The following is a 27,011-nucleotide window of genomic DNA, read 5'->3' as shown; positions in this document are numbered from 1 at the left end:
TTTGGCAAACTCCAAGAGGGCTGTCTTGTGCCTTTTACAGAGGAGTGGCTTCCTTCTGTCCACTCTACCATAAAGGCCTGGTTGGTAGAGTGCTGCAGAGATGGTTGTCCTTCTGGAAAGTTATCCCATCTCCACAGAGGAACTCTAGAGCTCTGTCAGAATGACCATCGGGTTCTTGGTCACCTCCCTGAACAAGGCCCTTCCCCTGATTGCTCAGTTTGGCGGTGGCCAGCTCTAGGAAGAGTCTTGGTGGTTCCAAACTTCTTCCATTTAAGAATGATGGTGTCTAGGGGACCTTCAATGCTGCAGACAGTCTCGGAGTTCTATGGACAATTAATTTGATCTCATGCCTTAGTTTTTGCTCTGACATGCACTGTCAACTGTTGGACCTTATGTAGACAGGTGTATGCCTTTCCAAGTCATGTCCAATCAATTGAATTTACCACAGGAGGACAATCAAGTTGTAGAAGGATGATCACTGGAAACAGGATACACCCGAGCTCAATTTCGAGTCTCATAGCAAAGGGTCTGAATTACTTATGTAAATAATGTATTTATGTTTTTAATTTGTAATTTCATTTCTAAAAACCTGTTTTCACATTGTCTTTGTATGGTATTGTGTGTATTGCTGAGGAAAATGTTATTGAATCCATTGTAGCGTAATGTGGAACAAGTCGAGGGGTCTGAGAACTTTCCGAAGGCACTGTATCTTATATCTGTTTTTGTTCCCCCTAACAATCTGCGCCCTGCTCCTGTTGTAGCATGCCAGGCAGGGTGGTTTGGCAGTGGGTGTCAACACACCTGTGAGTGCTGTAATAATGCCAGCTGTGACCCTGTGAGCGGGCAGTGCCAGTGTATGCCAGGCTGGACCGGCGCCAGCTGTGAGAAAGGTACTGTGTGTGTGTGTGTGTGTGTGTGTGTGTGTGTGTGTGTGTGGGGGGGGGGGGGGTTGTATGCATATCCGTGTGCATGTGCAGTTGTTTCCCCTATATTCATTTAGCAGCAGTGGACCATTAAATATGATACAGGATAAAATATAGCAATGCTAATGATAACTGTCTTCTCGTAGATGGAAAGGCTTTCCCAAATACTTTCTCAATTAAATGTTAACGAGCTACAATTTAACCTATGCCTACCTGTCAGAATAATATCGTGATTATTTGCATCAATTTAGTGTGCATTAGTTTTGTGAACTCCATCACGTGTGCTACAGAACTTCTGCTAACCAGACAACAGTGCTAGGTGTATGCTCACTTGCGTTAAAGTGTAACTACATTCCAAAAGATTTAAAACATTCTTAGATTTTCCCCACGCCTCAAAAGTGTTCTCCTGATGCGGTCTAAGCATTGTTGTGGACTTAGAACATCTATACATTTTTACTTTTAGATTCAAACTAGAAGCACAGAGAGCATAATATTGAATTCATGAATTTTAATCTACTGTTAATATATTAATCTACTATTTGAAGTCATGTCCCCCAGTCCAACACTTTTCCTAAATAAGAGTATTAACACACGTACAGTGGAGACCAAAATTATTGGATCCTTTGATAAAGATGAGCAAAAAACTATATATATTTTATACTAATCCAATTACTTGGAGAAAAAGACAAGTAATAAATTTAAAAAACTCAAAAAGATACAGGTCCATATGATTGAATGCCCTGTTTTCAATACTCCAGCTCCCTCCCTTTCCAAGGATAGCTGAGCCGTCTTCCTTTCAAGGCAAAACCCACCACTGGTGTGTGTGGCCAAAGAGCTGAATTTTCATGTCATCTGACCATTGTGCTGCTTCCAATCCAAGTGCCAATGCCATTTAACAAACTCCAGGTGTTTACATTTGCTGGTTGACATGAAAATAGATCTCTTTGGCCACACACACCGAGGTGGGTTTTGCGTAAAATATGGTGGTGGATCTTTTATGTTAAGGAGCTATTTTGCTTCCGCTGGTCCTGGGGCCCTTGTTAAGGACAAAGGACATTTTAACCAAAAACCTTATTGCCTTTGCCAGGAGGCTGAAACTTAGCTGCAAGTGAATCTGGCAGCAAGACAATAACCGCAAGAACAAATAAAATCCACCAAAAACTCAAATTATGGACCACAAAAATCAACATTTTGCAATGGCAATCTTAGTCTCTGAACTTCAACTCCATTGAAAACCTGTGGTTTGAATTGAAGAGGGACGTCGATGCGCAGACGAAGGATATAACAAATCTGGAAAGATTATTGAAAGAGTATTGTCTAAGATCCCTCCAAATATGTTTTCCAATCTCATCAAATATTTTAGAAGAAGGTTTTTGGATGTTATTCTCACAAGCGGAGGGTGCTGGAGAATCAAAACATAGGATTCAATCATTTTTACCTCTACCTCTAAAAAAAAGTATTTCTTATTAAACTAAATCTCGTTCTCTGAGCATGCAATATAGCGCAGTATTTGTATTATTTATTTTATACAGTCTTTTTTTGCTCATCTTTATAAGGGGATCAAATCATTTTGGACTCCACTGTACGTTGAAAGAGGATATGTTATTCCTCTCTGCCCCTCATTCACTGCCAGTCATTCTCTGCCAGTCATTCACTGCCAGTCATTCTATGCCAGTCATTCTCTGCCAGTCATTCACTGCCAGTCATTCACTGCCAGTCATTCACTGCCAGTCATTCACTGCCAGTCATTCTCTGCCAGTCATTCTCTGCCAGTCAGCCTTTGACATTTTGATGTCTATATAGTATCAGAAAAGGCAGATTCTGCAGTTTCCCTATCACCTATCATTGCCAAACAACTCTTAAAAATAAGCCCATTAAGCACTATTTCAAAATATAACTTTTTTAACAGAATTACCACCATTCCATGCACTCCCACGTAAGCACTTGCAACACTCAAAGCACAGTAAGGTACTCAAAATATGCCATTCTGATCTTTTGAAATGGATTTTCTTAGTTTCATAATGTTCCTTAAGACATGCCTAAACAAATTAATAATGGATGATCTTTGTCATGGTGTTTGATTTGAGGTGTGTTTGTGATTTTTCATTTGTGTATATATAGCCTACAGTTACATAAAACACATGTTCCGGAACATATTTTTTAAACCTCTCGCTTTGGGCTGGATGTGTCCATGTGTAGTTCATGCATGCATCATTTATGAGCATTTGACCCCAAATAGCCATGAAATCCCTAGTTTGAAGCAATTGTTTTTCTGAAACCTATTCTGCACCATTTTACCTACATTTTCCCCCAGGTAGGCCAGCCTGGCAATTCGGGTTCAACCAATGAGTTTCAGCACCTCACCGTATGAGTGACAGCTACAGCAACAAGATGCACCCACAGCAGAGAGAGAGAGAGGGAGAGAAATTACGTGGAGCACAATGCACATATCTCACAGAGTACGCAATTTTCAGGGACCACTTTTGGCTCGGGCACTACTTTCTGAACTACTGGCTAAAAAGTATACAAAAGTATACTAATAAAATGCTATTGTGTGGAAATACATTTTCTTTCATATTCTAATGTTACCTTCATCATCAACCAAAGCGTTATTATTGTGATGAAATGTATTTATTAGACTGCTAGAATGTTAACATCAAAAAGACGTTTCATTTGCTTAGAACCGAGGTATCGAGGACCGGCATTTTAAGTGTTAAAAAAAGTGTGACTTTGAGAGCGAAAACCTGAAAAAACTGGGGGAGATCCGAAACCTGAACAGCCCACCCCTCCTTTCCCTTTCACGGACCTTTCTACCACTGATAAAATACATTATTGTGGAAACACTTATGTGTGCATGCATGTATTCATGCACACACTTCCGGGCATGTTTGTGAAAGAGAGTTCTGTGTGTGTGTGCCCATGCATGTGTGCGTTTGTGACAGAAAATGTATTATTTTGCCTCCAGTAACTCACACATATAATTGGGAAGTACATTTGAAAAGTGGACTATACTTAACTGCTATTCAATACTCCACATGTGTACACTTCATTCCCTTACCTCTCCTGCAACAAGCCCCATTAAGAAAGAGCATCCCTAATGCTTGGTAATGGTAGCGTTTTTCCCCTTTCGAACCACTGCACTCTTTATCACTACCCTTCTCCCTAACACGTGCACTCATTCACTCCCCCTAAAGGAGTGAAAAGGAACAGACTTTTCATACAAAACAGATGATGCACTCTAATTCTCTACCCTACCCCTGAGGTGTGCACTCGACTTGTTCACTTCCCCCCATGGATTGAAATAAAACTGACTGATGTACTGTACGTATGAAATATGGTGAAATCTGTCTCCTGCTTACAGCTATGTGTATCTCTCTTTCAGAATGTCTAGAAGGCTTCTATGGGTCAGACTGCCTGCATCACTGCCTGTGTCAGAATGGTGGTGTGTGTGATCGTTTCTCCGGGGGATGCTCGTGCCCCAGCGGGTGGACCGGGGCGGCCTGCGAACTGGGTAAGTGATGGATCCACCAACAGGACCAAATGGGAAAGAAGGCGGGTTAGGAGATTTGCAATGCACTTAGGCCCTGTAACAAAGGTTAATGCAGTAACGCCGGATAACGTAGTACATTTTTACTGTATAGTGTCATAAAACTAGTTAATGTAATAACTTGACAGAGAATTTGACAGAGAACTTAGCCCCGGTGTTTGACAACTTAATGTAATAACTTGACGGAGAACTTGACAGAGAACTTAGCCCCGGTGTTTGACAACTTAATGTAATAACTTGACGGAGAACTTGACAGAGAACTTAGCCCCGGTGTTTGACAACTTAATGTAATAACTTGACAGAGAACTTGACAGAGAACTTAGCCCCGGTGTTTGACAACTTAATGTAATAACTTGACGGAGAACTTGACAGAAAACTTAGCCCTGGTGTTTGACAACTTAATGTAATAACTTGACAGAGAACTTAGCCCCGGTGTTTGACAACTTAATGTAATAACTTGCCGGAGAACTTGACAGAAAACTTAACCCCGGTGTTTGACAACTTAATGTAATAAGTTGACAGAGAACTTGACAGAGAACTTAGCCCCGGTGTTTGACAACTTAATGTAATAAGTTGTGCCGTTACTGGTAGTTATCCAGTGGTTATTACGTTATCAGGTGAGTAACAACATTTGTTATAAATTATACAATAACTTTAACAGATCATGTAATAATATACCATAATCACTGTCTTTATGATTCATTAAATTAATTTCAAGCGTCATGGCTCTTCATGACTTTGGGGCAGAAAAAATAGTGTTGGGCAGGTGTTAATATGATTTGGTGTGGAAGAGTCAAGAGAGTCTGGCAACACTGAATAGCTTCTGTTGAGATATTCCTTAGATGAAAAGTGGACAAAAATTGATACTGAATAACCTGGATTCAGGTTAAGAACTTTATTATCATTGTCTCAAGCGCATCAAATATGGGCTTGTGGGGCAGCAGGGTAGCCTAGTGGTTAGAATGTTGGACTAGTAACTGAAAGTTTGCAAGTTCAAATCCCCAAGCTGGAAAGGTACAAATCTGTTGTTCTGCCCCTGAACAGGCAGTTAACCCACTGTTCCTAGGCTGTCATTGAAAATAAGAATTTATTCTTAACTGACTTGCCTGGTTAAATAAAGGGAGAAAAAAATTACAATTAAAAAAATAGCTGCATAACAAAAACTAGGCACAGAAGATGGATAATCCTGATAAAAATGCCTTATTGTTCATAATTTTGTAATATGAGAGGACAATTATTTGATTATGAAAATTACATTTGCCAGTTTTTGTAAATAACCTACAAAAATGAAAGGCAGCTTTGCAGATTTTTTATTTTTAACAAACTGCAAGGTGTAAAGGCTTTCTATGCCGTACATAAAGTTTTCATACACACTAGATGCTTCACAAATCTTTACATTGAATAAAGGGTAAGGCTATTTATCAGTAAAATGAATTTGTCTGTAAATCTTTTGGTATTAGGGAACTACTTCTCATAGTCAGAGCAGTGGTAAGGCTTCTATCCAGGTTGTATCCGCTGGTGTACTTTTGAATGATATTGTCCAGCACATCTATCTCCATAATATGGGGCAGTGGTTAGGCTTATCTCATGTGTGTATTTGCTTGTGAAGTTTTACATTTTTAGGATAAGATAAACTCTTAACGGTGTCAGAGCAGTGGTAAGGCTTCTCTCCTCTGTGTATTTGCTTGGGATGTTTTAAGATGCTCAATTGAGACTTCCCACAATCAGATTACTTCCCACAATCGGTGCAGGAATAGGGCTTCTCTCCAGGGTGTGTTTTCATGTGTCTTTCAAGATGTGATGAGAACTCTTCTCACAGTGTGGGCAGTGGGGAGACCTCTTAGGTTTGTGAATTTCCTGGTTTTGCTCTTTGGATGCAGAAGCTGGCTGAACTTTGTCAGAGGCGTAAGGTCGTTCTCCTGTGGGAATTAAAACAAAAGCTGGAACAAGTGGCTAAGAATCCAATTATTTCACTGATTAATGAATAAAATCATATGTGTAACATGAGATCATTCTACCTCTCGATTTGAAAAGAGAGAGACTAATTTGTGGAAAATGTTAACCTCCTCTTACAATGTGCTCTTACCATGAAAAATCCCAGTCTTCTCTTCATCATCTCCCCCTTTTAATGTTGACGTTCAAATCCCGGACTGCATTCTTTCAGATTCACTGATGCCACCTCTGGATCCTGGACCTGAAGATGTCTCTCCTGTATGAATGACATCAGAATAGCAAGTCAGTTGGTGCTATATACAAATCAATGATTTTAAGTAAGCTGTACATGACAAAAGGGAGATCAATACCAATCATATGCTGTCATTTCTTACCATGTTCAGTTAGCTAAACAATAATTTCACAAGACTTGATACTGTCTGAGTAAACTCCGGACATCCATACACTGAATAATACAAACAGTAGCATTGACAATGTTGATGCCAAACCATGCAGGTCTCCATGCTGTGAAATAACATCTCACACAATTGGTCACCTTGACAATTAAACCTTTAGTCTGTCCTAAAACTATGCCATGGAGAATCCAGTAGATGATGGCGTTCTGGGTTACACAATGAGAGATGAAAACTTGAGAACACCAAACAACTTTAGGTTAAAATAGCTCTTACCATGTTCCAATACTCCAATCTTTTCCTCATCCACTTCGTCTTTAATGTCGAAATATTCAAACCCGTTGGTTGACTGCAGAGGTTGCTTTCAGTGTGTTGCTTACATGTGTACTGATGTAGCACTCTCCTGATTGCCTCTTGAGCACAACGTCTTCTTTCATCACTCAAAGTTTTCAAGACAGAGACGACATGTTGTTCAAATTGGTCACAATTCTGCTGCAATTCAGTTCTTTCTGAAACGTCTCGTTCGTCAAACCTGTTCTCCTGCAAGGCAGCTGAATCAATGGCGTTTACTTTTGTGGCCTGAACGCTGGTCCTCTTCTTAAATTTTAATCATGACATTCAGCTCCAATGTTTTACTAGTCTTCCAGGTTCACTGATGCCATCTCTGGAACCTGCGATAAGCCTACACAGGGGGCCCCATTGTCACAATCAGGACACATTGACGCTATAGGTCTGGGCTCTGACTCAGTTCTCTTTATCTGCTTGCTAGCGCTAGATATAAAAGCCTCTAGATAGAATACGTCCTAAATAGAAGTCTGAGTTCAACCTCCTGGTCTCCCCTGTGTGTGCGACTCCCCATCCCATGGAACTGCATGAGTACATTTCAAAGAATAGCTACAATAAGTGCTGTGGGGCTTACACACACAAAAGGAAAGGTTGTGAGCAGCTTGGTTTGAAGAAATCAACTGTGGGAGCAATTATTAGGAAATGGAAGACCACTGACAATCTCCCTCGATCTGGGGCTCCACCCGGGCAACAAAGAAGTGGCTTCGTAAGAAGCATTTCAAGGTCCTGGAGTGGCCTAGCCAGTCTCCAGATCTCAACCCCATAGAAAATCTTTGGAGGGAGTTGAAAGTCTGTGTTGCCCAGCAACAGCCCCAAAACATCACTGCTCTAGAGGAGATCTGCATGGAGGAATGTGCCAAAATACCAGCAACAGTGTGTGAAAACCTTGTGAAGACTTACAGAAAATGTTTGACCTCTGTAATTGCCAACAAAGGGTATATAACAAAGTATTGAGATACAATGTTGTTATTGACCAAATACTTTTTTCCACCATAATTTGCAAATAAATTCATTAAAAATCCTACAATGTGATTTTCTGGATTTTTTTCTTCTCATTTTGTCTGTCATAGTTGAAGTGTACCTATGATGAAAATTACAGGCCTCTCTCATCTGCACAATTGGTGGCTGACTTTTTGCCCCACTGTTTTTCTATATATGTATGTATATAGTCTAGCAAATCTAGCTCCACAATCAGGGATTGTAGTGAAATTCTTCCCACATTCAGAGCAGTAGTAAGGATTCTGTGCTATGTGTGTTAACATGTGATTTTCTAAGTCAGTCAAATGAGATAAACTCTTTCCAAAATTAGAGCAGTAGTAAGGCTTCCCTTTAGTGTGTGTTTCCTCAAGATGTGATGGGAATGATTTGGGGTAACGCTTTTCACTAGTATGCTTTTGTTGGGGATTTTTAAAGATTTTAGAATGAGAGAAACTCTCCCCACAGTCAGAGCAGTGGTACGGCTTCTCTCCTGTGTGCACTGATGGTTAATCAGATAACTTGATGGCTTTAGGAAACTCTTCTCACAATGTGGGAAGTGGTGAGATCTCTTCCTGCAGTTGCTCTTTGGATGGAGAATTCTCTGACTTGGTCAGAGGAGTTAGGTTGCTGTCCTGTGTGTTTGACAACAACAAAGAGCAGCTGAAACATGTGTCTAAGAATCAGAATCACTGACTAATGAATAAAATGTTTCACCCATCACTAATGTGGTGTGAGAAACATTTACTTTGTTAATTGAAAAGGAGATTATAATGTATTCAACTTGTCTCTCCTACATGGTCTCACCATGAGAAACAAAATCCCCAGTCTTCTCTTTCACCTCCTCTTCATCTTTAATGATAACATTTTGACTGGGGTCTTCTAGCTTCACTTATGTCATCTCCGGATCCTGGACTTAAAGAAGTCTCTTCTGTGTGAATGACATCAGAATAGCAAGTCAGTTTGTGGTATAGATATCAGATCTTAATTTGACCAGTTCAGAACAGGAAAAATAATCCTGCAGCAACAGGAAATGTGAATAGTTATGTGGATAATAAGTAATGGACATGTTTGTAAGGGTTGATACATTATTCGTTAGGGCAAATCTGAAAGTGGAAATGACAAACTTTAGAAGCCTTTTTAAACCTTGAATACAGTACAATAAGAATTATCACACAACAGTGTGATCAAATTAAAATCCTACACCTGTAAGAAGTAGGATCAAATTATTTTCACTTACCAAATCACTTACCATACATTGATTATTAGTTACACACTCATTTCATAAAACATAAAATATTGTTTGAGTAAACTCCAGAGAGCCATACACTGAATGAAACATATATGTCATTGAGAATGTTGATTCCAAACCACTCAAGTCTCCATGCCATGAAATAACCTCTCTCACAGTGGGTAATCTCTCATGAACACCTTGACAATAAAACCTTGAGTCTGTCCTAAAACTAAGCCATGGAGAATCCAGTAGATGACGGGGTTCTGGGTGCCGAGGTTACACAATGAGAGATGATAACTTGAGAACACCAAACAACTTTAGATAAAACCTGCTCTTACGATGTTCCAATCTTTTCATCTTCCTCTTCATTTTTAATGTTGACATTGACTGTATAGATTGCTTTCGCTGTATTGCTTACAAGTGTATTGATGTAGCTTGCGCATCCTCGTAATTTCCTCTTGTGCTTTCACCTCTCAAAGTTTTCAATATAGGCTATATTTCAACGAACTTAATTAATGCAATGGTAAATCTTAGCGCTGGCGGTAGGGCTATAGGTCCAGGGGTGTGTCAGAAATATTGGGAATTATTGGCAGAGTAGCAGGCGGTGACTCGAAAGGGGTGGGTTTTGATAAATAAAACATTTGGAGGCTTGACCACTCGCTGGCCAATCAGAACGTGCTCCATGGCTAGATATGTGGTTGTTTCTAGTGTTGTATTTATCTTTTTTTATGTATTTCGTTTGCATTGTCATCAACTGCAATTTGAATGTTAGTCCATTATAGCCTAGTTTGTTAAATAGCCTACAGAAACAAAATAACTAAATGTGGGCCTATCCCATCTTTGCTAAATACATTGAACATGCTTGCAGTCCACATTGTTCTAAATAATTGCATGGCTTCAATATGGAAATATATTGTTAATAAACATAACATTCACACTGATGGGGCTAGGCCTACTATAAATTGCATAATGGCTGAGCCATGGCCAAGCATATTTGATAAGCAAAATTACATGAACTGTTGAGGCCTAAAGAGAGTGAATATTTGTAATCAAATTCCAATCAAAGCAACTTGTTTTAAATAGGGTATATAGTTTAAATAAAGTTACAGGCACCCTGATTGCTACCGTCGTATAATATTGGAGGGTTTTATGCACATACAAATTTTTCACAGATGCTGGACAAAGATCCAATATAAAGAGAATATCCACTGCTCCCAAATATAATGGAACCATCTTACAGATTGCATTCCCACTGGGCACACACTGGTTGAATCAACGTTGTTTCCACTTCATTTCAATGAAATTATGTTGAACCAATGTGGAATAGACGTTGAATTGACCTCTGTTGCCCAGTGGGTTCACACTTTTCCAGAAATAGCCGACTTAAATTCTCTTGCATGCGAGCTGGACGTTCTCATCATTAAGCCAGGACGATGAATCATTCTAATACGTGAATACTTTTTTACAATAACCATATTTCTAAAATCTTGGGATCAGAATCATGATATCATGAAATTGACATGAAAAAAGACACAACTACTTGCTATTGAACCAGCCTTCCTTATAGCCTAAAGTGCCTTCGGAAACTATTCAGACAACTTGAGATTTTCCACATTGTGTTATGTTGGAAAAATAAATAAATAATAATCCTCAGCAATCTACACACAATACCCCATAATGACAAAGTGAAAACAGGTTTTTAGAAATATTTGCTAAATTATTAAAACGGAAAAACAGAAATACCTTATTTACATAAGTATTCATCATCTTTTTTATGGGACTCGAAATTGAGCTCAGGTGCATTCTATTTCCATTGATCATCCTTGAGTTGTTTCTACAACTTGACTGGAGTCCACCTGTGGTAAATTCAATTGATTGGACATGATTTGGAAAGGCACACACCTGTCTATATAAGGTCCCACTGTTGACAGTGCATGAAAACCAAGCCATGAGGTCGAAGGAATTATCCATAGAGCTCCAAGACAGGATTGTGTCGAGGCACAGATCTGGGAAAGGGTACTAAAACCTTTCTGCAGCATTGAAGGTCCCCAAGAACACAGTGGCTTCCATCTTTATTTTTATTTCAAGTTTTATTTATGTTTTCTTGTTTTTTTCAATCACCCAACAAAACACATTCCACTTTCATAGATGTAGCAGACATAAAAAAATAAAATATCAAACAAACAAACTTGCAGCAGCACTGTCAGCATTCCTATTACTTATTTCCAGCCTTAGCTGAGATAACGAGCAAATCATTCGTTTTTACAGCACCTTACACCCTGACTACACCGCTCGCATCGCGTGTGTGAGCGTTGCAAAAGAAATGTAAGAATCCATGTTATTCAATTATTGCACCCACACTGCTCGCACCCTTCAACGAGCGTCTGCGTTGCCAAGGGCTAAAATAGAAGTCAGTTCTATTTGGGACACAGATCGAGCTGCAAGTCCTGCCTCTCCCATCTCCTCATTGGTTTATAGAAGCAGGTACCCACGTGCCATGTCCTCATTGGTTATATCCATGTGGGTGATTGAAAGACGAACTGTGTTGCCGGTTGTCGTGGTAATACTACGAAGTTTAGATGCCAATCACCATATAAGTTCAAAGATGAAAGAGCCTGGAAGGAGGAGAGATGACTAAAAACGATTCGGTTGACTGTTTTATGTGTGGAGTAGAGGACCTTGTGCATTTCAGGTAAAAAAACAACCTAATGTTTATATCCCAGGACAAATTAGCTAGCAGCAGCAAGCTAGCTAAATAGGACAAATTAGCTAGCAAGTGCAAGCTAACTAGCTAAATTGCCATAAATGTTTAATGCTTTTTGAACTGTCCCCAAATTTATGTCATTAATTCAGAGTTTGTTTTGATATTTTAACCTGTGTGTCATGGTCGCGTTTGGTGTAGGGGGACAAAATACATTTATGCACGATGGCGCACGCACGCAGCCGGTTTGGGTTCCGTGTTACACAACATGTTTCTGCTCATTTCCCTAATCACCCCATTCACTCTGTCCAATTTGAAATATAGTTGAGTAGTGGAGACCAGAGTCTGTCAAACTTGGGCTGTCTCTTGCGGAGGTCATAAGTGAGCTTTTCAAGAGGGAGAAAGTCAACAATATTGTATTAGTATTAGAAGCCCACAATAGAATAATACATTTATTAGCAAAGTATGTGATAGTCATAAACACATTTTCTCTGTCAGGATCAAGAACAATGTCCTGTTGGGCATTAAGAAGATAGATACACAGGGTCATATTAAACTATACATCCAGTATTTCCTGTGCAGCAGTAATGCATAGATTGCCAAAATCTTTCTACAACTCCAAAATACATGCATATAGGTTCCACTTTCAGAGGTACACATTTTACAGAAAGGAGAAATGTCTGTATTCATTCTATGGAGTCTCACTGGGGTGTAATAAAATGTGTACAACAATTTGTAATTAGATTCTTTCATTTTTACATGAGTAGAGGAGCAGTATACCCTGTTGCAAAAATTCGCCCATAACTCATCACTGATAGTCAGACCAAGGTCCTTTTTTCAAATTAGTAAAGGAGGAGCCCCCTTTCTCAGAAAGGACTTTATAGATATGAGATTTTGCCTTTGATGGATTGTGCTGTAGCAAGAAGGGTCTCAACTGCATTCAGCTGAGCTCTAAACCTCCCCTTGGAAGTGAATTAGGAAATGACATGTCTAATTTGAAGTTATTTTACAAAATTGGATCTTGGCACATTGAATTCACTGCAGAGCTCTTGAAAGGATTTCAGTGTAGTGGTTTTCTGATGAAACAGGTCTGAAAAGGTCCTGATTCCTAGAGTATGCCAAAGCTGAAAGTTGGCATCACTCAGGGCTTTTGGCAAGTCTGGGTTGCATACTATAGGCAAGTGAATGCAATTTCTTACCGTCCCTCCATGCTAGTAGGGTGCTGTAAATCACAAAGGTTTTGGCTATGTTGCCCGCTTCACTAAAATGATTAATGAATATAATTGAGCTTAGGGGCAATGAACCACAGGATTGGGCTTCTATCTGAGTCCACATTGAGTCTTGTTTGTTTGTGATCCATGTTAGCATGTTGCGGATTTGGGCAGACCAGTAGTACAATTGAAGGGAGGAAAGGGCAAGGACACCCTTAGATTCAGGGTTTGATAGAGGGGAGAACTTGATCCTAGGTTTTTTATTGCCCCATATACATTTGGTGATGCTTTGATTAGTCGTATTGAAAAAGGAAATTGGGAGATTGCGTGGGAGCATCTGAAATAAATAGTTCAATCTAGGGAGGATTTTCATACGGATAACATTAATTCTTCCTACTAAAGTAATTGGGAGGGAGATCCAGGTTTGGAGATCGTTCTTGATTCGATCCAGGAGTGGTAGATAATTTTCATTGAAAAGTCTATTCAGATCTGGTGTTACAAAGATCCCAAGGTATTGAAACCCCTGTGTCTTCCATTGGAACGGACAGAGTGTCTTCATAGAGCTGTTGCGTGTAAGATTGAGAGGGCAAACAGTGGATTTGTTCAAATGTATCTCATGTCCTGAAAACTTGCCGTACTGAGCAATTGAGTCTAAAATGGGAGGGATTTCTCAGGGTTGGATATGTAGAGCAAGACATCATCCACGTAGAGCAAAATCTTGTGCTGCAGGCTGCCTGCAGAAACACCCATGAAACTGGATTGCTCCTTGTCAACTCTGCCAAAGGCTACGCCCCCAATAAATAGAGCATGGGGACAGTGAGCATCCTTGTCTTGTGCCACGTCCCAAAGGGAATCTATCAGAATTCAGACCATTAGTAGTCACCATGGTATTTGGATGACAGTATAGGGACTTCATCCATTTATTAAAGTTTGGGCCCATACTGAACTTTTCTAAGACTGAGAACAGAAAGCTCCACTCCATCCTGTCGAACACCTTCTCAGCATCCGGTGAAGCCAGCAGGACAAAGGTCTTCTGTGCGTTTACTTGATCTATAAAATCAAAAAGACGGCGAATGTTATCAAAAAAGTACTTGTCCAGTTTGGTCCGCTTTTATTATTTTGGGAAGAAGTGTTTAGTCTTTTAGCGAGTAATTTGGTAATTCTTTTTTAGTCGAAATCCAACAAGCTTATGGTCCGGAAGGACGAGCAACATTGTAATTGCGTGCTGTGTACATAGAGTCTGGGAGAGCTCAGTTTTTGCAAAAAATCAACCAGCCATTGGCATGAAAATAGGGCTAAACTGGGGCCAAAAAGCTTTGTAGAACTCTCTGGGAAATCCATCTGGGCCTGGGGACCTCTAAGAAGGAATGGAGTTATGCATCCGTATGTTTTCTCTCAGAATAAAAATCATGAAAGTTACATTTATCTTATTTGGATCATATGTGACCTCGTCATCTGCTGTTTGGAGAGCCATGACTGCTCTTTTTTTTTATGAAAGCAGGAGTATCTGTGTTAGGGGCTTACAGTTGAAGTCAGAAGTTTACATACACCTTAGCCAAATACATTTAAACTCAGTTTTTCACAATTCCTGACATTTAATCCTAGTAAATATTCCCTGCCTTAGGTCAGTTTGGATCACCACTTTATTTTAAGAATGTGAAATGTCAGAATAATAGTAGAGAGAATGATTTATTTCAGCTTTTATTTCTTTCGTCACATTCCCAGTGGGTCAGAAGTTTACATACACCCAATTAGTTTTTGGTAGCATTGCCTTTAAATTGTTTATAACTAGGGTCAACCATTTCAGGTAACCTTCCACAAGCTTCCCACAATAAGTTGTGTGATTTTTGGCCCATTCCTCCTGATTAAGCAGGTGTAACTAAATCAGGTTTGTAGGCCTCCGTGTTCGCACACACTTTTTTGGTTCTGCCCACACATTTTCTATGGGATTGAGGTCAGGGCTTTGTGATGGCCATTCCAATACATTGACTTTGTTGTCTTTAAGCCATTTTGCCACAACTTTGGAAGTATGGCTGGGGTCATTGTCCATTTGGAAGACACAGTTTGCGACCAAGCTTTAACTTCTTGATGTCTTGAGATGTTGCTTCAACATAGCCACAGAATTTTCTTTCCTCATGATGCCATCTATTTTATGAAGTGCACCAGTCCCTCCTGCAGCAAATTATTTACACATCTCTAGGAGACAGAACGTGTCTACTTCTTGTGTGGTATGACGGCTGCGTGGTCTCATGGTGTTTATACTTGCGTACTTGTCACGCCTTGGTCTTAGTATTTTGTGTTTTAGTTTATTAGTTAGTCAGAACAGGGTGTGACATGGGTTTATTATGTATTGTATTTTCGTATTGGGTTTTGTAGTGTTTGGGATTGTAGCTGATTAGGGGCGTGTGTGTGTTAAATAGGTTGGCTGCCTGAGGCGGTTCTCAATCAGAGTCAGGTGATTCTCGTTGTCGCTGATTGGGAACCGTATTTAGGTAGCCTGGTTTTCGCTTTGTATTTCGTGGGTGATTGTTCCTGTCTCTGTGTAGTGTGCACCAGTCAGGCTGTAATTGGTTTCACGTTCTGTTTGTTATTTTTGTATTTATTAGTTATTCGTGTATAGTTCTTTCGTTTGTCTTCACTAAATAAACATGAGTAACTTACACGCTGCATTTCGGTCCGACTCTCCTTCAACTAAAGAAGAACGCCGTTACAGTACTATTGTTTGTACAGATGAATATGGTACATTCAGGCATTTGGAAATTGCTCCCAAGGATGAACCAGACTTGTGGATGTCTACAATATTTTTCTGAGGTCTTGGCTGATATTCCCATGATGTCAAGCAAAGAGGCACTGAGTTTGAAAGAAGGCCTTGAAATACATCCACAGGTACACCTCCAATTGACTCAAATGATGTCAATTAGCCATGACATAAAGCCATGACATAATTTTCTGGAATTTTCCAAGCTGTTTAAAGGCACAGTCAACTTAGTGTATGTAAACTTCTGACCCACTGGAATTGTGATACAGTGAATTATAGGTGAAATAATCTGTCTGTAAAAAAATTGTTGGAAAATTACTTGTGTCATGCACAAGGTAGATGTCCTAACCGGATTGCCAAAACTATAGTTTGTTAACAAGACATGTGTGGAGTGTTTGAAAATAGTTTTAATGACTCCAACCTCAGTGTATGTAAACTTCCAACTTCAACTGTATTTAAGATGGTAATTGGTTGCCCATACAGTGACCCAGTTCTCAGAATAAATCTCCCTCCGGATCAGATGTTTTTGTTAATTATCAATGGAACATGCTTATTTATAAGTATGGCTGTGCCTCTACTGTTTGATTTGAAAGACAAGAAATACACCTTTCCCACCCAAGCTCTGCAGAGTATATCATGTTCGGTATCACAGAGGTGTGTCTCTTCTAATAGCACAATGTCTGCTTTTTCCTTTTAAGAGTACATTTACATTTAAGTCATTTAGCAGACGCTCTTATCCAGAGCGACTTACAAATTGGTGAATTCACCTTCTGACATCCAGTGGAACAGCCACTTTACAATAGTGCATCTAAATCATTTAAGGGGGGGTGAGAAGGATTACTTTATCCTATCCTAGGTATTCCTTGAAGAGGTGGGGTTTCAGGTGTCTCCGGAAGGTGGTGATTGACTCCGCTGTCCTGACGTCGTGAGGGAGTTTGTTCCACCATTGGGGGCCAGAGCAGCGAACAGTTTTGACTGGGCTGAGCGGGAACTGTACTTCCTCAGTGGTAGGGAGGCGAGCAGGCCAGAGGTGGATGAACGCAGTGCCCTTGTTTGGGTGTAGGGCCTGATCAGAGCCTGGAGGTACTGCGGTGCCGTTCCCCCTCACAGCTCCGTAGGCAAGCACCATGGTCTTGTAGCGGATGCGAGCTTCAACTGGAAGCCAGTGGAGAGAGCGGAGGAGCGGGGTGACGTGAGAGAACTTGGGAAGGTTGAACACCAGACGGGCTGCAGCGTTCTGGATGAGTTGTAGGGGTTTAATGGCACAGGCAGGGAGCCCAGCCAACAGCGAGTTGCAGTAATCCAGACGGGAGATGACAAGTGCCTGGATTAGGACCTGCGCCGCTTCCTGTGTGAGGCAGGGTCGTACTCTGCGGATGTTGTAGAGCATTAACCTACAGGAATGGGCCACCGCCTGATGTTAGTTGAGAACGACAGGGTGTTGTCCAGGATCACGCCAAGGTTCTTAGCGCTCTGGGAGGAGGACACAATGGAGTTGTCAACCGTGATGGCGAGATCATGGAACGGGCAGTCCTTCCCCGGGAGGAAGAGCAGCTCCGTCTTGCCGAGGTTCAGCTTGAGGTGGTGATCCGTCATCCACACTGATATGTCTGCCAGACATGCAGAGATGCGATTCGCCACCTGGTCATCAGAAGGGGAAAGGAGAAGATTAATTGTGTGTCGTCTGCATAGCAATGATAGGAGAGACCATGTGAGGTTATGACAGAGCCAAGTGACTTGGTGTATAGCGAGAATAGGAGAGGGCCTAGAACAGAGCCCTGGGGGACACCAGTGGTGAGAGCGCGTGGCGAGGAGACAGATTCTCGCCACGCCACCTGGTAGGAGCGACCTGTCAGGTAGGACGCAACCAAGCGTGGGCCGCGCCGGAGATGCCCAACTCGGAGAGGGTGGAGAGGAGGATCTGATGGTTCACAGTATCGAAGGCAGCCGATAGGTCTAGAAGGATGAGAGCAGAGGAGAGAGAGTTAGCTTTAGCAGTGCGGAGCGCCTCCGTGATACAGAGAAGAGCAGTCTCAGTTGAATGACTAGTCTTGAAACCTGACTAATTTGGATCAAGAAGGTCATTCTGAGAGAGATAGCGGGAGAGCTGGCCAAGGACGGCACGTTCAAGAGTTTTGGAGAGAAAAGAAAGAAGGGATACTGGTCTGTAGTTGTTGACATCGGAGGGATCGAGTGTAGGTTTTTTCAGAAGGGGTGCAACTCTCGCTCTCTTGAAGACGGAAGGGACGTAGCCAGCGGTCAGGGATGAGTTGATGAGCGAGGTGAGGTAAGGGAGAAGGTCTCCGGAAATGGTCTGGAGAAGAGAGGAGGGGATAGGGTCAAGCGGGCAGGTTGTTGGGCGGCCGGCCGTCACAAGAAGCGAGATTTCATCTGGAGAGAGAGGGAGAAAGAGGTCATAGCACAGGGTAGGGCAGTGTGAGCAGAACCAGCGGTGTCGTTTGACTTAGCAAACGAGGATCGGATGTCGTCGACCTTCTTTTCAAAATGGTTGACGAAGTCATCTGCAGAGAGGGAGGAGGGGGGAGGAGGATTCAGGAGGGAGGAGAAGGTGGCAAAGAGCTTCCTAGGGTTAGAGGCAGATGCTTGGAATTTAGAGTGGAAGAAAGTGGCTTTAGCAGCAGAGACAGAGGAGGAAAATGTAGAGAGGAGGGAGTGAAAGGATGCCAGGTCCGCAGGAGGCGAGTTTTCCTCCATTTCCGCTCGGCTGCCCGGAGCACTGTTCTGTGAGCTCGCAATGAGTCGTCGAGCCACAGAGCGGGAGGGGAGGACCGAGCCGGCCTGGAGGATAGGGGACATAGAGAGTCAAAGGATGCAGAAAGGGAAGAGAGGAGGGTTGAGGAGGCAGAATCAGGAGATAGGTTGAGAAGGTATGAGCAGAGGGAAGAGATGATAGGATGGAAGAGGAGAGAGTAGCGGGGGAGAGAGAGCGAAGGTTGGGACGGCGCGATACCATCCGAGTAGGGGCAGTGTGGGAAGTGTTGGATGAGAGCGAGAGGGAAAAGGATACAAGGTAGTGGTCGGAGACTTGGAGGGGAGTTGCAATGAGGTTAGTGGAAGAACAGCATCTAGTAAAGATGAGGTCGAGCGTATTGCCTGCCTTGTGAGTAGGGGGAAGGTGAGAGGGTGAGGTCAAAAGAGGAGAGGAGTGGAAAGAAGGAGGCAGAGAGGAATGAGTCAAAGGTAGACGTGGGGAGGTTAAAGTCGCCCAGGACTGTGAGAGGTGAGCCGTCCTCAGGAAAGGAGCTTATCAAGGCATCAAGCTCATTGATGAACTCTCCGAGGGAACCTGGAGGGCGATAAATGATAAGGATGTTAAGCTTGAAAGGGCTGGTAACTGTGACAGCATGGAATTCTAAGGAGGCGATAGACAGATGGGTAAGGGGAGAAAGAGAGAATGACCACTTGGGAGAGATGAGGATCCCGGTGCAACCACCCCGCTGACCAGAAGCTCTCGGGGTGTGCGAGAACACGTGGGCGGACGAAGAGAGAGCAGTAGGAGTAGCAGTGTTATCTGTGGTGATCCATGTTTCCGTCAGTGCCAAGAAGTCGAGGGACTGGAGGGAGGCATAGGCTGAGATGAACTCTGCCTTGTTGGCTGCAGATCGGCAGTTCCAGAGGCTACCGGAGACCTGGAACTCCACGTGGGTCGTGCGCGCTGGGACCACCAGATTAGGGTGGCCGCGGCCACGCGGTGTGGAGCGTTTGTATGGTCTGTGCAGAGAGGAGAGAACAGGGATAGATAGACACATAGTTGACAGGCTACAGAAGAGGCTACGCTAATGCAAAGGAGATTGAATGACAAGTGGACTACACGTCTCGAATGTTCAGAAAGTTAAGCTTACGTAGCAAGAATCTTATTGACTAAAATGATTGAAATGACACAGTACTGCTGGAGTAGGCTAGCTGGCAGTGGCTGCGTTGTTGACTTTGTAGGCTAGCTGGCAGTGGCTGCGTTGTTGACACTACACTAATCAAGTCGTTCCGTCGAGTGTAATAGTTTCTACAGTGCTGCTATTCGGGGGCTAGCTGGCTAGCTAGCAGTGTTGATTACGTTACGTTACGTTAAAAGAACGACAATAGCTGGCTAGCTAACCTAGAAAATCGCTCTAGACTACACAATTGTCTTAGATACAAAGACGGCTATGTAGCTAGCTAGCTACGATCAAACAAATCCAACCGTTGTACTGTAATGAAGTGAAATGAAAATGTGATACTACCTGTGGAGCGAAGCGGAATGTTGACCGGGTAGTTGAAGTTCAATTCGGTAGACGTTGGCTAGCTGTTGGCTAGCTAGCTAGCAGTATCTCCTACGTTAAGGACGACAAATAGCTGGCTAGCTAACCTGGTAAATTAAGATAATCACTCTAAGTCTACACACTCTAAACTACACAATTATCTTGGATACGAAGACAGCAAAGACAACTATGTAGCTAGCTAACACTACACTAATCGAGTCGTTCAGTTGAGTGTAATAGTTTCTACAGTGCTAGTAGACGGTGGACGTTAGCTAGCTGCTAGGCAGATAGCAGTGTAGACTACGTTAGGACGACGAAATACGATAATTACGCAATTATCTTTGATACAAAGATGGCTATGTAGCTAGCTAAGAAGAAATTGCTAAGATTAGACAAATCAAACCGTTGTACTATAATGAAATGTAATGAAAATGTAATGAAAAGTTATACTACCTGCGGACCGAAGTGTAGATGCGACCGCTCGCTCCAACCCGGAACCATAGTATCTTTTTCCATTTGATTGCATGACCTAGCCCATGGCAGTTCCATGTCAGTAGATTTAAGGTACTAGTTAAACAGTAATCAAACTCTAGTGCAAGTCATCTCTGGGTATAGGTGGATAATAGTTACAGCTGTGATCACATAAAATAAAAGTAAATGGTGTACATAAAAGAACATCCTCTGAACATCCCAGCCGAGTTCCCAAACAACTCAACATATCCTGTTGGATCTCCTAACCCCACGCTCGGTCTCAATTCTGTGTTCTGAAAAATGGGAACAGTTAGCAACGCACAACGACGTTTCCCATTGTAATGGTGTTGATTTTCACCACCTGTAGTACTCGTTCCTTGTTGGCGAATCTCAGGGAAAGTATGGTGATTGGGCGCAGTGGTTGTCTGGCTGCTGGTGGGGGCCTCAATGCTCAGAAGCCACTCCTCAGTAAAAAGCACATGACAGCCTGCTTGGAGTTTGCCAAAAGGCACCTAAAGACTCTCAGATCATGAGAAACAAGATTCTCTCGTCTGATAAAACCAAGATTGAACTCTTTGGCCTGAATACCAAGCATCACGTCTTGAGGACCATCCCTGGCACCATCCCTACATTGAAGCATGGCGGTGGCAGCATCATACTGTGGGGATATTTTTCGTCAGGGACTGGGAGACTAGTCAGGATCGAGGGAAAGATGAACGGGGAAAAGAACAGGGAGATCCATTATGAAAACATGCTCCAGAGTGATCAGGACCTCAGACTGGGGGCAAAGGTTCACCTTCTAACAGGACAACGACCCTATGCACACAGCCAAGACAATGCAGGAGTGGCTTCGGGACAAGTCTCTGAATGTCCTTGAGTGGCCCAGCCAATAATTTCAGGTCCAGTACCATCATTGGACAGAGGGTGTGAAAGATTCAGCAGACTGCTGGCATTACACATCTGGCTAAAATACTACTGTAGCTCTGCTGGAGTCACTTGTATTGAAACAGAAGATACTCTACAGGAATAATGGAGTCCATGCAAATCATCTTGGCTCCTGGACTTGCATTTCAAGGCTGTGTTGAAACAATGACTGGTAAATGATCCAAGACCAGCTCAGTTAATCCCTACCACTGTGACAATGAGTCGTCATAATGATGCATCAAATGTACATGATCTTAGAGGCATTGGCAAACACAATGTAAGTCATTTCATTTATGTACCCCTAATTGCACCGAATACATTTGTTTATCCTACAGCTATTGTAAGCAGTAATCATGAGCTATTAAACCAGGGTTACACTGTTAGCACTGAGGCGGTGTGCACTAGTAAGAACACCACTTTATGCAGCTCACCCTGCACTATCAGCTCCAATGTAAATAACATGAATAAGTCTACCTCTGATAAGCTTCCCAGTAAACCATTAAAAACAATCAAGCAACCCAGAAAAGTGCTAAAAATAGCCCATATTAACATATGTAGCCTAAGAAACAAGGTCCATGAAGTCAATAACTTGCTTGTAACAGATGACATTCATTTTCTCACTATCTCTGAAACTCACTTAGATAATACCTTTGATGATACAATGGTAGCAATACATGGTTATAACATCTACCGAAAATACAGAAATGCCAACGGAGGCGGTGTTGCGGTCTATATTCAGAACCACATTCCTGTAAAGCTTAGAGACGATCTAATGTGAAATACTGTTGAAGTAATATGGCTACAGGTTCAACTGCCTCACCTAAAGCCCATTATTGTGGGAAGCTGCTATAGGCTACCAAGTGCTAACAGTCAGTATCTGGATAATATGTGTGAAATGCTTGATAATGTATGTGATATCAACAAAGTATATTTTCTGGGTGATTTAAATATTGACTTGCTATCATCAAGCTGTACACTCAATAATTAAAAAATCTGAAACCAATGCCTGCTACCTGGATCAGGTTGCCAGTCAACCTACCAGGGTAGTTACAAACAGGACAGGAATTAAATAATAAACATGTATTGATCACATCTTTACTAACACTGCAGATATTTGATTTAAATGAGGCAAAGGGTATGGCAATTAAGTCTGGCAGCCCAACTGATTGGCAAACATACTGCAAATTAAGGAATCAGGTGACTAAACTAAATAACATTTAAAAAATGAACTACACTATGAAACAAAGATACATTATATACAGAATGATGGTAAAAAGCTTTGGGTCACCTTAAATGACATTTTGGGAAATGAAGCCAATTCGGCTCCTTGAATCATTCATCACAAAGTCCACTGATATTGCAAACTACTTTAATGACTTCTTCATTGGCAAGGTAAGAAAACTTAGGGATGACATGCCAGCAACAAACGCTGACACTACACATCCAAGTATATCTGACCAGATTATGACAGACAAGAATTGTACTTTTGAATTCCGTAAGTCAGTGTGGAAGAGGTGAAAAAATGATTGTTGTCTATCAACAATGACAAGCCACCGGGGTCTGACAATCTGGATGGAAAATTACTGAGGACAATAGCAGATGATATTGCCACTCCTCTTTTCCACGTCTTCAATTTAAGCCTACTAGAGAGCGTGTGCCCTCAGGTCTGGAGGGAAGCTAAAGTCATTCCACTGCCCAGGATAGTAAAGCCCCCTTTTACAGGCTCAAACAGCCTGTTACCAACCCTTAGTACACTTCTGGGGAAAATGGTGTTTAACCAGATACAATGCTATTTCACAATAAACAATTTGACAACAGAATTTCAGCATGCTTATAGGGAAGGACACTCAACAAACACAGCACTTACACAAATGACTGATGATTGGCTGAGAGAAATTGATGACACAATGATTGTCTTGTTAAACTTGAGTGCAGCTTTTGACATTATCGATCATAGTCTGCTGCTGGAAAAACTTATGTGTTATGGCTTTATACCCCCTCTATAATGTGGATAAAGAGTTACTTGTCTTACAGAACACAGAGGGTGTTCTTTAATGGAAGCCTCTCAAATATAATCCAGTTAGTATCAGGAATTCCCCAGGGTAGCTGTTTAGGCCCCTTGATTCATTTTTTTTTTTTTACTAACGACATGCCACTGACTTTGATTAAAGCCAGAGTGTCTATGTATGCGGATGACTCAACACTATACATGTCAGCTACTACAGTGACTGAAATGACTGCAACACTCAACAAAGAGCTGCAGTCAGTTTCAGAGTGGGTGGCAAGAAATAAGTTAACCCTAAATATTCCTAAAACTAAAAGCATTGTCTTTGGATGAAAAAACACTCACTAAACCCTAAACCTCAACTAAATATTGTAATAAATAATGTAGAAATTGAGAAGTTGAGATGACTAAACTGCTTGGAGTAACCCTAGATTGTAAACTGTCATGGACAAAACATATTGATGCAGTAGTAGCTAAGATGGGGAGAAGTCTGTCTATAATAAAGCGATGCTCTGCCTTCTTAACAACACTATCAACAAGGCAGGTCCTACAGGCCCTAGTTTTGTCGCACCTTGACTACTGTTCAGTCGTGTGGTCATGTGCCACAAAAAAAGGACTTAGGAAAATTGCAATTGGCTCAGAACAGGTCAGCACAGCTGGCCTTTGGATGTACACAGGGAGCTAATATTAATAATATGCATGTCAATCTCTCCTAGCTGAAAGTGGAGGAGAGATTGACTTCATAACTACTTTATTTATGAGAGGTATTGACATGTTGAATGCACCGAGCTGTCTGTCTAAACTACTGGCACACAGCTCGGACACTCATGCATACCCCACAAGACATGCCACAAGAGGTCTCTTCACAGTCCCCAAGTCCAGAACAGACTATGGGAGGCACACAGTACTGCATAGTGCCATGACTACATGGAACTCTATTCCACATCAAGTAACTGATGCAAGCAGTAAAATTTGATTTAAAAAACAGATTAAAAGAAACTTATGGAACAGCAGGGACTGTGAAGCAACACAAACATTGGCACAGACAGACAAACACACACACACACACACACACACACACACACACACACACACACACACACACACACACACACACACACACACACACACACACACACACACACACACACACACACACACACACACACTATAACGTTCGCACTGTACATACACTTGGATTTAGTACTGTAGGTATGTGGTAGTGGTGGAGTAGAGGCCTGAGGGCACACAGTTTGTTGTGAAATCTGTGAATGTATTGTAATGGTTTTTAAATTGTATAAACTGCCTTAATTTTCCTGGACCCCAGGAAGAGTAGCTGCTGCTTTAAATACAAATACAAACATGATTAAACATCTCTGGAGAGACCTGAAAAGAGCTGTGCAGCAACACTCCACATCCAACCTGACAGAGCTTGAGAGGATCTGCAGAGAAGAATGGGAGAAACTCCCCAAATACAGGTGTACCAAGCTTCTAGCGTCATACCCAAGAAGACTTGAGGCTGTAATCGCTGCCAAAGGTGCTTCAACAAAGTACAGAGTAAAGGGTCTGAATACTTATGTAAATATGATAGTTCCATTTTAAATTTTTTATAAATTAGCAAACATTTCTAGAAACCTGCTTTTGTTTTGACATTATAGGATATTGTGTGTAGATTGAAAAAAATCAATTTAAGAATAAGGCTGTAAGTAACAAAATGTGGAAAAGGTCAAGTGGTTTGAATACTTTCCAAAGGCAATTGTTACAGGATAATAAGTTCTAAATACAAGGGTCACCAGCATCATCTCATCTCTCATTTATTGAGGGGCATATGGACAGATGTAACCTACGCGGAGGGGTTTTTACCCGCTCACAAAATCCATGCCATTAACAACCCTGTTACTAGTAAGACCTGCTTTTCGTTAGTCTTAGATCTCCTGATATGCATGAAATGGTCACTTTTGAGCTTGTTTTCAAGGACACACCTCAAATATTGCCTGCCCCACACCTCAGCCCAAGCGAACTAATATCAGATCGGTAAATTGCTGAACCTTGCGCATGGTGTAACGCGATTCTTCTGATTGAAATTCATGTTTGTTTTTTAATAAGAAAACTATACATGAATAAACTACCAAAACAACAAACGTGTAAACCCGAAACAGTCCCGTGTGGCACAAACACTGACACAGGAGACAATCACCATCAAAACCCAACACCAAACAGGCTACCTAAATATGGTTCCCAATCAGAGACAATGACTAACACCTGCCTCTGATTGAGAACCATATCAGGCCAAACACAGAAACAGACAAACTAGACACACAACATAGAAAGCCCACTCAGATCACACCCTGACCAAACAAAACATAGAAACATACAAAGCAAACTATGGTCAGAGTGTGACACATGGGGTAGAAAAACTGCCAGAGTGCAGATTTTTACAAGCTAAAATTGCAAACTAATGTGCATTTGGCACTTGCCCTACCTTAGAAAAATTGAGCTGTTAAGCTGTTATGGAGCCTTTTGGACATAGACTTGGTGCTCCAGTACCCCTTGTCGTGTGGTAGCAGAGAGAACAGTCTATGACTTGGGTGACTAGTGGCCTACAGCAGGGTGGCTTATATAATGTCTTCATATGCACGAGATGTTTCACAAATTGCCTCATTTAGAGCAAAGGTAAGGCTTTTTGCCAATGTGTATTTGTTAGTAAACTTTTTACGTTTTTAGGATTAGAGAAACTCTTCCTGCACTCTGAGCAGTGGTAAGGAGTCTCTCCTGTATACACTCTCTGATGAACTGTTATAAATATGAGGCGTTGAAGCCTTAGGTGTCTGTCCTGTGTGAATTCGATGCTTGTGATTTTTTAACTTAGCCAATTGAGAGAATCTCTCGCCATGGTCAGAGCAGTGGTAAGGCTTCTCTCCAGTATTTTTTTCACTGGTGTACTTTTAAATGATCTTGTCTAGCAAATCTATTTCCACAATCAGAGCAGTGGTAAGAATTATCTGCTGTGTATGTTAGCTTGTGATAATTAACGAACCCAATTGAGAGAATTTCTTTCCACACTCAGAGCAGTGGGGAGGCTTCACTCCAGTGTGCACTCTGATGAGAGAACAGATTAATGGAAGTTGTGAAGCACTTCCCATAATCTGAGCAGGAGTAAAGCCAGTGTGTATTTGTTGGTGTACTCTTAAATGATATTGTCTAGCAAATCTTCCTCCACAATCAGAGCAGGAGTAAGGCTTCTCTCCACTATGCATTTTCAAGTGTCCTCTAGATGCCATGAGAACTGCAAACTCTCACAACAAATGCAGTGAGC

General features: G+C 41.7%; 1 protein-coding gene across 1 annotated transcript in view; it reads left to right on the top strand.

Moving 5' to 3' along the window:
- LOC135527381 (multiple epidermal growth factor-like domains protein 6) overlaps window positions 1-27,011 on the top strand; it is a 123,065-nt gene that overhangs the window by 73,494 nt on the left and 22,560 nt on the right. Inside the window, exons 21-22 of the mRNA XM_064955895.1 lie at window positions 762-890; window positions 4,306-4,434. Coding sequence (XP_064811967.1) covers window positions 762-890; window positions 4,306-4,434 — 258 coding nt within the window. The remainder of the gene's footprint in view (window positions 1-761; window positions 891-4,305; window positions 4,435-27,011) is intronic.

Source organism: Oncorhynchus masou, chromosome 33, assembly GCF_036934945.1.
Source record: "Oncorhynchus masou masou isolate Uvic2021 chromosome 33, UVic_Omas_1.1, whole genome shotgun sequence".
NCBI lineage: Eukaryota > Metazoa > Chordata > Actinopteri > Salmoniformes > Salmonidae > Oncorhynchus > Oncorhynchus masou.
This window is presented reverse-complemented; position numbering and strand designations above follow the sequence as displayed.